The sequence below is a fragment of the Notolepis coatsorum genome (assembly GCF_963971535.1).
Source record: "Notolepis coatsorum genome assembly, contig: SUPER_7_unloc_2, whole genome shotgun sequence".
Taxonomy (NCBI): Eukaryota; Metazoa; Chordata; class Actinopteri; order Aulopiformes; family Paralepididae; genus Notolepis; species Notolepis coatsorum.
In genome coordinates, this window is record NW_028174879.1 from 678,521 (window position 1) to 691,887 (window position 13,367).

General features: G+C 46.3%; 1 protein-coding gene across 1 annotated transcript in view; it reads right to left on the bottom strand.

Moving 5' to 3' along the window:
• Positions 1–6,541: 6,541 nt before the first annotated feature.
• Positions 6,542–13,367, bottom strand: part of LOC311232734 (uncharacterized protein) — a 117,219-nt gene continuing 110,393 nt past the window's right edge. Inside the window, exons 20-22 of the mRNA XM_084338315.1 lie at positions 11,626–11,748; positions 11,320–11,441; positions 6,542–9,865 (exon numbers count right to left, since the gene is read on the bottom strand). Of these exons, the coding sequence (XP_084194441.1) occupies positions 9,782–9,865; positions 11,320–11,441; positions 11,626–11,748 (329 nt within the window). The 3' untranslated portion in view covers positions 6,542–9,781. The remainder of the gene's footprint in view (positions 9,866–11,319; positions 11,442–11,625; positions 11,749–13,367) is intronic.

A 13,367-nucleotide genomic window follows, 5' to 3' on the forward strand; every position in this document is an offset into this window, starting at 1 on the left:
TATTATATCACTTATCTCAGCACCCCCTCATAACACGTTTCAGACCCTGTTGAATGCTCTGACTCAATAGTATCCATCTGCAGAACGTCAGCCTCAGCACTCTCAGGCCCCACGCTGAATGTGATTTGACCAAAGCAGAGTATACACACAGACAGTGGAGCTGTTTGCAGATAGCGAGCATTTTGACTTGTTGCGTGGTGGCGATGTCTCGCAGACAATACAACTACAGGTATAATTATATAATATATATATTTTATAAAAAAAGAAAAAGATTATATAAAATAAATTTTTTTTAATCAAAAACGATCAATATCTCAGCACCCCCACTTCCCGCGGACTTCCCGCGGCCCTGCAGGTAGGTAAACCTGTGAGAGGAGGGAAGCGGGCCTACGAGGTCAACGTTGACATCGAATCTTCTCTCGGGGACTTCGAATGCCGCCAGCAGGGCCTTAGTATGTCGGTGCACCTTAGCCCGTTGGCTGGCCACACATGCGGCATTGAGAGCTGGATGGGGAGTAACTTCCTCCAGTTAAATGCAAATAAAACGGAGGTGCTGATCGTAGCAGCTGAAAAGACTGCAGCTAGAGTGGCCACTCACTTGGGGTCACTTAAAGACAACATACGTCCTGGTCTTCGACCAGGCCATGAACCTAGACAAACATGTCAAAACACTCACACGCACCTGCTTCTTTCACCTCAGAAACATTGCAAAACTACGCACCATCATATCTCACTCTGAACTAGAACTGTCCGTGCATGCTTTTATTTCCTCTAGGCTTGACTACTGCAACTCACTTTTCACCTGTCTCACCAAATCATCCACAGATAAACTACAAATGGTCCAAAATGCTGCAGCCAGGCTACTCACAAGGTCAAAAAAATCATGTCACATCACTCCCATTCTGGTATCCCTGCACTGGCTCCCGGTACACTATAGAATTCACTTCAAAGTCCTCACTTTCACTTTCAGAGCACTCCACGGTCAGGCCCCTATCAACATCACTGAACTCATCCATCCCTACACCAACACCCGCTCACTCAGATCTGCCGGTCAGCACCTCCTGGTGGTCCCCAGGACCAGGCTGAAAACAAGGGGTGATCGAGCCTTCGAGGTGATGGCACCAAGGCTCTGGAACGCTCTCCCCCTGGACCTGCGAACTGCCCCCTCAGAAAACTCTTTTAAAAAACAACTAAAAACACATTTGTTCAGGCAGGCTTTTGATCATACATAGGCGCCTTTTCTTGTCCTCACTGTTCTATAGTGTTGTTTTTAATTAGTGACTCATGATTTTATCCAAATTCTTTTATTCTACTTTTTCTATCTGGTTTCACTGTTTTTAACTGCTGTTTGTCTGTTGTCATTTATTTCTGATTTTGTTTTATTGTGTTTTTATATTAAGCTGTAGTGTAAAGCACCCTGTGCATTCGTGCTGTGAAGGGTGCTATATAAATAAAGGTCATTCATTCATTCATTCATGCGTCAACCCAGGTCGTCACGTCTTTCTTGAGCCCTCGCCACACGAATTTCTGTGAAACCAACCTGCTCGAAGCCTTCCTACCGGGGTGAGACAGGCCGTGCACCGCCTCAAAGGCCCGCCTACGCCAGCTTTTAGGGACTAGCGGGCGGGGGTGTCCGGTGGAGAGGTCACAGAGCAGGGACGCACCTGAGACGCCAATCGTGACGTCCCTGAGGCGCAGACTGGTATCCGCTGTCTTTTCTTTTTTAAAACTTTGACCATTCCGCTGGTTCTTTTTGCGTTTATCGCTTTTTCTCTGGTCAAGAATGACCGACAGAAACAGGTTGAATGGGGGTACAGATGGGGGGAAGACACTCTGAGAAAGTTACGGCCGGGAATCGAACTTGCTACCCCAGATCCGTGACGCGCACGGTTGTCCCCGGCGCCGAAATAGCGCTCGAGGTACGCGGTGAGCTACTGGAGCTCCCCTGGTATCCGCTGTCTTGAGGGCTTGGATGTCGTGGTCGGAGGTCTGTTCCGAGCTCATGCTGACGTAGTCGAGGCCCAGTTGCACAGCTCCGATGACGACCCTGGATAGGCAGTCTGCGACCACATTGGCCTTCCCGGCGATATGTCGTATATCCGTGGTGTACTCGGAAATATATGCGAGTTGGTGCTGCTGCCGCGCGGACCACGGCTCGGCCACCTTGGACATGGAGAACGTGAGGGGTTTGTGGTCCACGAAGGCCGTAAACTCCCGGCCCTCCAGCATGAACCGGAAATGGCGCACCGCCAACCAGAGGCCTAGGCGTTCTCTGTCAAATGTGCTGTACTTGCGCTCCCTAGGGGTCAGTTGACGGCTGAAAAACGCCAGCGGTTGCCAGGCGCCGTCCACATACTGTTCATGTACGGCTCCCACCGCGTAGTCTGACGCGTCGGTGGTAATGGCGACCGGGGCCCCAAGCGCCGGGTGAGCCAACATAGCGGCATCACCCAGGCTGTGACGACCCCAGAGCTGGGTCAAGTAGAGCAGGTAGTCAGGCTGTGATGACCCCAGAGCTGGGTCAAGTAGAGCAGGTAGTCAGGCTGTGATGACCCCAGAGCTGGGTCAAGTAGAGCAGGTAGTCAGGCTGTGATGACCCCAGAGCTGGATCAAGTAGAGCAGGTAGTCAGGCTGTGATGACGACCCCAGAGCTGGGTCAAGTAGAGCAGGTAGTCAGGCTGTGATGACCCCAGAGCTGGATCAAGTAGAGCAGGTAGTCAGGCTGTGATGACGACCCCAGAGCTGGGTCAAGTAGAGCAGGTAGTCAGGCTGTGATGACCCCAGAGCTGGGTCAAGTAGAGCAGGTAGTCAGGCTGTGATGACCCCAGAGCTGGGTCAAGTAGAGCAGGTAGTCAGGCTGTGATGACCCCAGAGCTGGGTCAAGTAGAGCAGGTAGTCAGGCTGTGATGACCCCAGAGCTGGATCAAGTAGAGCAGGTAGTCAGGCTGTGACGACCCCAGAGCTGGGTCAAGTAGAGCAGGTAGTCAGGCTGTGATGACCCCAGAGCTGGATCAAGTAGAGCAGGTAGTCAGGCTGTGATGACCCCAGAGCTGGATCAAGTAGAGCAGGTAGTCAGGCTGTGATGACGACCCCAGAGCTGGGTCAAGTAGAGCAGGTAGTCAGGCTGTGATGACCCCAGAGCTGGGTCAAGTAGAGCAGGTAGTCAGGCTGTGATGACCCCAGAGCTGGATCAAGTAGAGCAGGTAGTCAGGCTGTGATGACCCCAGAGCTGGGTCAAGTAGAGCAGGTAGTCAGGCTGTGACGACCCCAGAGCTGGGTCAAGTAGAGCAGGTAGTCAGGCTGTGACGACCCCAGAGCTGGGTCAAGTAGAGCAGGTAGTCAGGCTGTGATGACCCCAGAGCTGGATCAAGTAGAGCAGGTAGTCAGGCTGTGATGACCCCAGAGCTGGGTCAAGTAGAGCAGGTAGTCAGGCTGTGATGACGACCCAGAGCTGGGTCAAGTAGAGCAGGTAGTCAGGCTGTGATGACCCCAGAGCTGGGTCAAGTAGAGCAGGTAGTCAGGCTGTGATGACCCCAGAGCTGGGTCAAGTAGAGCAGGTAGTCAGGCTGTGATGATGACCCCAGAGCTGGGTCAAGTAGAGCAGGTAGTCAGGCTGTGATGACCCCAGAGCTGGGTCAAGTAGAGCAGGTAGTCAGGCTGTGATGACCCCAGAGCTGGGTCAAGTAGAGCAGGTAGTCAGGCTGTGATGACCCCAGAGCTGGGTCAAGTAGAGCAGGTAGTCAGGCTGTGATGACCCCACAGCTGGGTCAAGTAGAGCAGGTAGTCAGGCTGTGATGACCCCAGAGCTGGGTCAAGTAGAGCAGGTAGTCAGGCTGTGATGATGACCCCAGAGCTGGGTCAAGTAGAGCAGGTAGTCAGGCTGTGACGACCCCAGAGCTGGGTCAAGTAGAGCAGGTAGTCAGGCTGTGATGACCCCAGAGCTGGGTCAAGTAGAGCAGGTAGTCAGGCTGTGATGACCCCAGAGCTGGGTCAAGTAGAGCAGGTAGTCAGGCTGTGATGACCCCAGAGCTGGGTCAAGTAGAGCAGGTAGTCAGGCTGTGATGACCCCAGAGCTGGGTCAAGTAGAGCAGGTAGTCAGGCTGTGATGACCCCAGAGCTGGGTCAAGTAGAGCAGGTAGTCAGGCTGTGATGACCCCAGAGCTGGGTCAAGTAGAGCAGGTAGTCAGGCTGTGACGACCCCAGAGCTGGGTCAAGTAGAGCAGGTAGTCAGGCTGTGATGACCCCAGAGCTGGGTCAAGTAGAGCAGGTAGTCAGGCTGTGACGACCCCAGAGCTGGGTCAAGTAGAGCAGGTAGTCAGGCTGTTGCAGGTAGTCAGGCAGAGCCGGGGGGGGGGGGGGGGGTACTGTTCCAGAGCCGGGGGGGGGCTGTTCCAGAGCCGGGGGGGGGGGGGGGGGGTACTGTTCCAGAGCCGGGGGGGGGGGGGGTACTGTTCCAAAGCCGGGGGGGGGGGGGTACTGTTCCAGAGCCGGGGGGGGGGGGGGGGGGGTACTGTTCCAGAGCCGGGGGGGGTACTGTTCCAGGGGGGGGGGGGGGGGGGGGCTGTTCCAGAGGGGGGCTGAGCCAGAGCCAGGTCCAGAGCCAGGTCCAGAGCCAGAGCCAGGTCCAGAGCCAGGTCCAGAGCCAGATTCTACTGCGCAGGCGCACCAACCGACCTGTAGGAGTCGCTGTCCACAACGCCAGATCCCCACCCATCAGTTTCCCACCCCCTAATACGGCCAATGTGTATTAGTACGGACGACCAGCTAAACTGAAAGCAATGTGGAGCGCTGGGCTCGAACAGGCAAGCCCAGCGTCTCCGCATTCGTGGCGAGCGCCTTGCCCACTACGCCACGTAGCCGCCCAGCCTAATTTAAAACATCTAAAAAATATATGCAAAACAAAAAAAACAAAAACTATATTATGTAAAACATGAAAGCAATAAAATAAAAATGTAAACAGCCGTGAACATCAAGTCCCTTCCTCATCCCTGTACCTCGTGAACATCATTTCCTTATACATCAGTTTGAATTGTCTCATGTTTGGACATTGCTTTAGCACCACATTCAGACTGTTCCAGTTTCACTCCACATATTGAGATGCAGTGTCTTCTCATGGTAGTGCGTACATTTAGCACTTTTAAATTGTGTTCTCCCCTCAGATTATAACCCCCCTCCCTATCAAAGAACAGTTCTTGAATGTTTCCTGGAAGTACATGACCTTTTGCTTTTTACATTAATTGTGCCGTTTTAAATTCCACAAGATCATTTAACTTTAATGTTTTTGACTTTAAAAACAATATGTTAGTGTGATCACGATAACCTGCAATGTGAACTATCCTTGTGGCCCTTTTTTGGAGTATAAAAAGTGGTTGTAGTGTAGAATTATAAGTGTTTCCCCAGACTTCAGCACAGTAATTTAAATATGGTAAAACTAGTGAACAGTAGAGAATGTAGAGTGATTTTCTAACCAGAATGTGCTTTACTTTACTCATGACTGAAATGCTTCTTGACAGTTTAGATTGGACATGATTTATGTGAGGTTTCCAACAGATTTTATGGTCTATTATTACACCTAGGAATTTATTTTCATAAACTCTTTCAATAATCACATAATTTATTGTAACTTGTACTTGAGTATTTAATCTACAGTTTCCGAATAACATAATTTTTGTTTTGCTCAAGTTCAATGATAATTTGTTTCCATCAAACCATTTTTAATTTTTTTCTTCATTTCAGATGTGATGACCTCTAAAAGCTGCTGGATATTCTCAACAGAAACATATCTCGTTAATGTACAAGATGAACAGTTTTGGACCCAACACTGACCCCTGGGGGACACCACAAGCAATGTCCAAACATTCAGATTTATAATCTCTCATTGTCACAAATTGTTGTCTTTTATTTAGATAGCTTCTCACCCAGTCCAATACTACCCCCCTGATCCCATATCTTTCCAATTTCTTGAGCAATATATCATGATTAATAGTATCAAATGCTTTTTTTAGATCAATGAATACTCCAGCTACACTTTGCATATAGACTAGGCGTTTACAGCTGTTCCAATGTAAATGAGCCTTCCTCTGTTTGCGCCGTGAGGTGTGTGTTCCACTTAGTTCTCCAAGTTCAGCACCAATTTAACCTAGAATTGCTAATTGCACTTTAAAGGAATGAGGTACATAAAGTCACTTTAAGGAAAGAACAGATGTGGCTCTTGTATAATATAGTTTAGATACATTAAGTATAATAATGACGGAGCTAAAATTGTATATCGTATAGTAGTGTACATGGGAACCAGTGGCCTCTCAGGTATTTAGCATGTCTATTTGATCATGCACATCTTATGTCTTACCTGTTTTTTTTCCATGTCTATTTTATTATTGTATTATTCTATGTCTATTGTATGTTGCACAATCGATGCAGGCATGACCACCCACATTTCACTGTATGCCCTGGTATGTATGTGACAAATAAACCTCTTGATTCTTCTAATCTTGTCAATTCTTGTGGGTAAATAATTGAAACACAATAGATATTAGGTTGAAAATGCATCATTATTTTTTATTAATTTCACATACTTACTCTACAAACAAAGCAGGGGAAATGACAGCTGGTATAAGTGGGTGTCGTGTACTACTTTGTTCGCCAATAATAAATCTATAATAAGTCAATATCCATAAAGAACACTACCTCACCCACCTTTTACTGAAACAAACAAGCCTTCCTTGTATTCACTGAGGCACCAGAGAACGAACACAAGTTAATTTACAACAACATATAGAGTTGGTGCACAAATTGAATAGATAAAACAAAATGACCAATTAAACCGACCTCAGGAAAATGCAAATTTTTACGCATTATTATTCATCTGGCCTGGAGGCCTAAATTCTTATCTCATTTCGGCCCAAAGTGTTGATCGAGTTTTGATACCACCGCCTTGGAGATCAGTAGTGGAATGGGCTGAGTTAGTCAGTTAGCTTCAGAGTCAGTCAGAGTCAGTCAGTTAGCTTCAGAGTCAGTCAGTTAGCTTAACACTTTCTATGCCACTCACGAGTTTTCTCGGAATTATTAATATTACGTTGAAAGCCACTCACGAGATTTCTCTGAATTTTTTTTAGCGATCTGAAATCATATTGCATCACGCGAGCAGTGATGCCACTAACGCGTTACTAAGTAACGCGTTATTGTAATCTGATTACTTTTCCCCGAAAATAGTAATCTAACGCGTTAATCTTTACAAGCCAGTAATCTGATTGCAGTTACTTGTCCAAGTGGCTGTGCGTTACTATTTCGTTACTATCTCATCATAATGCAGGCGGAATGCAGTATTTTCTTTCGTTTTCGACAGTCAAATATACGTTTGGAAAGCTTTTCCTTGTATTGGGGAGTGACGTCACAGCACGCAACCTCGCGTGTTGATCCATGCTGGTGGGCTGTTATTGTTATTATCAGGCTGACCAAAACATAGCGAGCTAGCAGGGAGACGCTCGCGCTCGTAACGCTTTCTTGCACTGGAAGTTCACTAGTCTACTTAACGTTTGTGTCAGCTAAGCCGGGTGAAAAAAACATTAACTTTGCGGAGGAAACAAAATACTGTCTACCGCATATGGAATATACAGCACAGCACGACCATCGACTTCTACAGGATTCGGAGCTGCACCAGCCAAACAGTATGTTCCACCTTTGAGTTAAACATCTTTTGCATTGCACTATTCATGAACATGGAACACCATACTGCAGTATGTAGGTTGTCAGTAGCACACAATAATAACTAATAATAACGTAGAACCATATCTGAATGGGGCAGGCCTCAAAGGTAGGCTGAATGAATGAATGAAAACTTTATTTAACAGATTGCAGAATGGGTACAATACAGTACGGCTCAATACATACAATTGTTAAGGGGATGCAGACCAGAGAAAGACGTTTGTCTTGTTTCCATCAGGGTCCCCCATTTTCAATTCATATAGACATTTATGACATACACAACATACATGACATTTATGGCATAGGGACATATAGGTATTTAGTACTGATACATTTGTGACATAAACGGTATTCAAATATACAGTACTGTTACCCCTAGATCCCGACAGAGTATATACATATGATGGGGAGGGGACTGTACATTAGGAGGGGGTGGGTGGGTGGGAGAGAAATATACATACGGCGGGGAGGGAATATATACATGCGGTGGGGAGGAGACTGTCTATTAGGAGGTGGTGGGCTACATATCAGCCTACATGTGGTGTTATTGACCATTTATCTTTTGTGAAATCTATAGATCTATAGATAGCAAGATAGGCCTACCTGCCCTATTAGTACATTTCACTCAAACTGAGTACATTTTACTAATTTTTTTTTGTCATTCTTATGTTGTGGCAGCAGCAGGGACGACGACTTCGTAACCTAGTTACTTTCAAAGTAACTAAGTTACTCTGATAATCAAGTAATCAGTAAAGTAACTAAGATTGCTTTTTAAAGGAGTAATCAGTAATCAGTAATCAGATTACTTTTACAAGTAATCTGTGGCATCACTGCACGCGAGCCTACCCTAGTCTACCCGAGCGCCGCCAGTGATCAGATGTGGAAAAAAGCGCCCCCTATCGTCTCCCAGATGACATAAGGGATTTTGGAATGGACTCAATGAAAATGGATGGGGGAAAAAATCCTGTACTCCACATTTTCCAGTCCACTGATGCAGCCGGGGTTATCACAGTTCATTCTGGAGCCTCTGAGCCTCGCGGAATCATGTGTTCTACTGTATCACGTTGGATCTATACACTTATCGATTCTTTCGAATGGTGATCAGGAATTGGAATATACCAGTTGGATACCATCTGATGTCAGGTAAGGAATCTATGTTATCAGTGTTAGGATAATCAGACTCATTTTGATGAAGATATAAGCTGTTTTGTGAAATGGGCTCTATCGGTTTCACTGTAAAAATCCAAGAGGAAATGAACACGCGATTATCCGTGCGCGGCTCGAATGTGCGTGCGTGCACATATAATATTGATCATCTAGCGTTTATTTGAAAACTATTCATTAATAGGCCGACAAATATCAACGTTCTGGAATATTCCAGTAAAAGACGATTATCATAGAATGGTCCAGAATGGACTGTTTTTTTACCTCAAAATGGGTGCTTTTCAAAATGCTCTCAAACGGAAATGAAGCGATAAAAAACCAATCTGCCTTGACAGCACTGACTGGAAAATGATTCTTTGATAAGCGACGGGCAGATTAGACACAGCCATAATTTAAAACATAGATTAGGCGATATTAAGCGTAACATTGGCGCCGATGGTGGCATTCAAGAGCTAACTCTGGCGCCACCTCGTGGCACTGAAAGTGTTAAGAGTCAGTTAGCTTCAGTCAGTTAGCGTCAGTCAGTTAGCTTCAGAGTCAGTCAGAGTCAGTTCGCTTCCGAGTCAGAGTCAGTTAGCTGCAGAGTCAGTTAGCGTCAGTTAGCTTCAGAATCAGTTAGCCTCGGAGTCAGTTAGCGTCAGTCAGTTAGCTTCCGAGTCAGTCAGAGTCAGTTAGCTTCCGAGTCAGTTAGCTTCCGAGTCAGTCAGAGTCAGTTAGCTTCAGAGTCAGTTAGCTTCTGAGTCAGTTAGCTTCAGTCAGTTAGCATCTGAATCAGTTAGCTTCAGTCAGTTAGCATCAGTCAGTTAGCTTCAGAGTCAGTTAGCTTCAGTCAGTCAGATGGCTTGAGAATCAGTTAGCTTCAGAATCAGTTAGCTTCAGAATCAGTTAGCATTAGAATCAGTTAGCATCAGAATCAGTTAGCATCAGAATCAGTTAGCATCAGAGCGACAGATGGTTTCAGCTGCTTGTTTGTCGTCTTCCTGCTCTCCAGGTGTTTCTGGGGAAGAAAAAGGACAGAATAAGACATGTTATTACTGTGGTGTTACTTTTTTTGATCCACTTTTTTCTCCTTATTTTCTATTTTTATAATAACAGTCGATTGTCAGTGAGTTTCTTCCGGTCAACATGCAAAAAAGATACTTTTTTCATCCATACATTTCCGTTTTATACCGTGGTGAACATGAGTATAGTTTTAGGGTGATTCTGTGTAATCCAGGGAAACTACGCCAAACAGCATTTTACTGCATTTCATTATAAATCTTAAATAAATCGTGCCATTTCTTACCTGGATCAATAATCAATCTGAAATCAACGCTAGATTATCGGTATTATGTTTCATCATGCATGCAAGAAAGGGTGGGGGGGAGGTCGTTTTTCTATGCTTCGATCGCCACCAACGGAATACGCTACACAGTACATTACAGACACACGCTCCGATCGCAGGGAAAGATTTATCGGATCAACGCAAGATTGATAACATGAGTGAGTGTCTTTATTTGGCATGTAACGACATGGGACATGCAATGGGCGGCACACACACATGCATAGTCTTTCTCAGGGTCGCCGATGCGATTGAGCTCGGCTCTTAACCCATCCCGTCGTCCTTCCCCCCCAAGGGCAGCCGGGAGCAGACAGGGCGTCGGCGAGGTACCGCGCCCCGGGGACCAATCCAAGTGCTCCTGTCCGTCTTCGTCACGGACGCCACAGCGTTAGCGATCTGTTGTTGTGCATGTTTTTCCATTGGGTTTATCTTATCGGGGGGGGGGGGGGAACCCTTGCGAGCACGGGGAGATCCCCCACCTGGGTAACTGGCATCATGGAAACCTGGTCCCCGAGCGGGAATCGAACCCTGGACCTTCTTGCTGTGAGGCGACAGTGTTAACCACTACACCACCGTGGACATAATATAGTCCTTACCTCGTCTATGATGTACTGCAAAAAGAATAATCCAATTATCTGATCGCCATTCCAAATACTGATCGCGAGTGTGTTTCCGACGTTATCCAGCATTGAACATGAACGGGGGGGGCCGGGGACCCTCGTCGATGACGGGGGGGGGGGGGGGGGGGGGGGCGGGGACCCTCGTCGATGACATCCCGATAAGCGCTTGTCTTGCCGGAGTAGTTAGACCCCACCCGCACGCCGCAGCTCAGCCCAGACAACAAGCCACATCGTTTCAAATGAAATGGAGTGCAATAGCGGCCGCAAGGTGTTAGGCGGCGGTATTGGGCGTTTGCGATCTCAGCCCCATTCCCAATGATCAGGCTGGATGGATGAATTATGAATGGATATAGCGAATAAAAGAAATAACAATTAAAACCCGACTTTTCTCGGGTTTGGCGCCCAACGTTCGGCGAGTTAACCCCAAAAATATGTCGGGTCTGGCGTCCAATATGTTAATTTAAAGCTGCTTTGATCTGGTTTAGAGCTTCCAGCGGTGGCGCCCCCTACCTGCAGGCTCTGGTAGTGCTTCAGGCTCTTGCAGTGGTTCCTCTCCACCTCCCCCGAGCCGTTGAAGAAGCGCTCGCACGCCTTACAGAAGAACCCCGTCTTGGGAACCAGGAACTCCATCCCTACACAGACGGACAAGATGGAGGGAGACACAAACACACAGGGTGAGGCTAGGATTTATTTATAGCTCGTGTAGTTTTCATTTATTTGATCATTCAACCTATGCGCCTTTTTCATATTTTACATGGGGTCTAGGAGGAGGGGTCGGGTTACATGGGGTTTAGTAGGAGGGGTGGGGTGTCTTACCCACGGGCCTGGAGGGGTCGTAAGGAGGGAGGTGATAGTCTTCATAGAGAGACTCCGTCTTCTGTCTCTTCCTCATGCAGACCTCCTCCTCCTCCCTGTCCACCTCCGCCATCTGTCTCTTCACTTCACAGAGAGAGAGGAGGAAAGAGAAAGAGAGATTTAGTTCATATTGCAATACATTAGGTTGATACATTAAAGGGGACATGTCTTGCTATTCCTTTCACTATTTGGGCAACTTTACACAATTCCTGTGAGTCTATGGAACACATCTGTAAAACAAAAATAAAATCATTGTTTTGTATTTCTAATCAAGAAAGCAAGCAGCATTTTTCCACTTCAAGATTTCAAGCTGTTTTGGGCTGGGCTCCGCGCTTTGAGTGACAGTCACCCACAGTGTGCACTGGCAATATATACCCCTGTGAATATTATTGCACGGATCGGAATACGGGCGCGCGCGTGGGAGCGTGCGCAAAATGATATTTTGACGGTGATATTCGAGTGGAGAAGCTCCTTTGTTTGTTTATCTAGCAATATTATTATTGTTATTATTATTACCGTTATTATTATTCATGGTCATATTATCATTATCATTATTATCATAATTATGGTCATGATTATTATTATATGGTATGAAGCTGTAAGGTGCACTTGAGCTGACCATTATGTTAAAATAAGTATACGTTTCTTCATCCTGCTCCTTTTCGGCCATGGGTGTATCATGTAAAAAAAAAAAAAAAGGATGTTGGCGATATTGTGCAAAGATGAACTGTACGAAACAAAATAAAATTAATGAATGAATGAGTCGAGTTCACGAGATCCTCCCTCACTCAACTAAGCCGTTCTGATTGGACTGTTTTGCTGACGTGAGTAAGGCACTGGTTGTAGTCACCGCCCACAATCAACAATTCGCTCAACAACAGAGCGAGTGGAATTACTGACACTTCCTCAAACGGGTTGACGTGCGCAGGTGCCAACAGACAGCAGAGAACGAGCGAGCGAGGGAGAGAGAGATAGAGAGAGATAGAGGGAGAGATAGAGAGATGGAGAGAGAGAGAGGGAGGGAACATTTACACACAACCTGCCCTCTTCTCTTCTGTTGCTCCCAGGGAACTAAATAAGCACGCGCCAAGCGCCAATGGTGTGTAGATTTACTCTTTGGCTGGTAAATCACGGAGGCTACTCGCCACCCTGGCGTGTACAAAAATTGGGAGCAATAAATAAATCAGAATTTGTTCTTACTTGCTTGCCTGGGTAAATAAAAGGTTAAATATTTTTTGGAATGGTTAAAGGAAGTGTCAGAAAACTTAGCAATGGAGAAACTAACATACATACAGAAGGGAAAAACAGAACAATTTGAAAGGACTTGGTCATCGTTTATACATTTCCTGGAAAGGGTAAGAATCTAAAGGAGAGAGATAGGAAACATGAAAGGTAAGGGAAAGGAAAGGGAAATGGGAGGAAGGTTTAGGGGAAAAAAGAGAAGGAAAAAAGAAAAAAAAGAAAGGTGGATGGAGGTAGAGAAGCCGAAGAACAGTTGTTTATTTCTATCTTTATTTTATTTTTATTTTTTAATTTATTTTATTTTATGTATTTTATTAGTTTGTTTTTTATAGTATTGTGGTGTGGTAATGTGTACTTTGGTGCACGCCTCACATATCGGCATGTAACTCGAGAACCGCTGAACGGATGTTGTCACCTGAAACGGCAATCGACAGGCAACAAATAGGGCTGTAATTCTATCT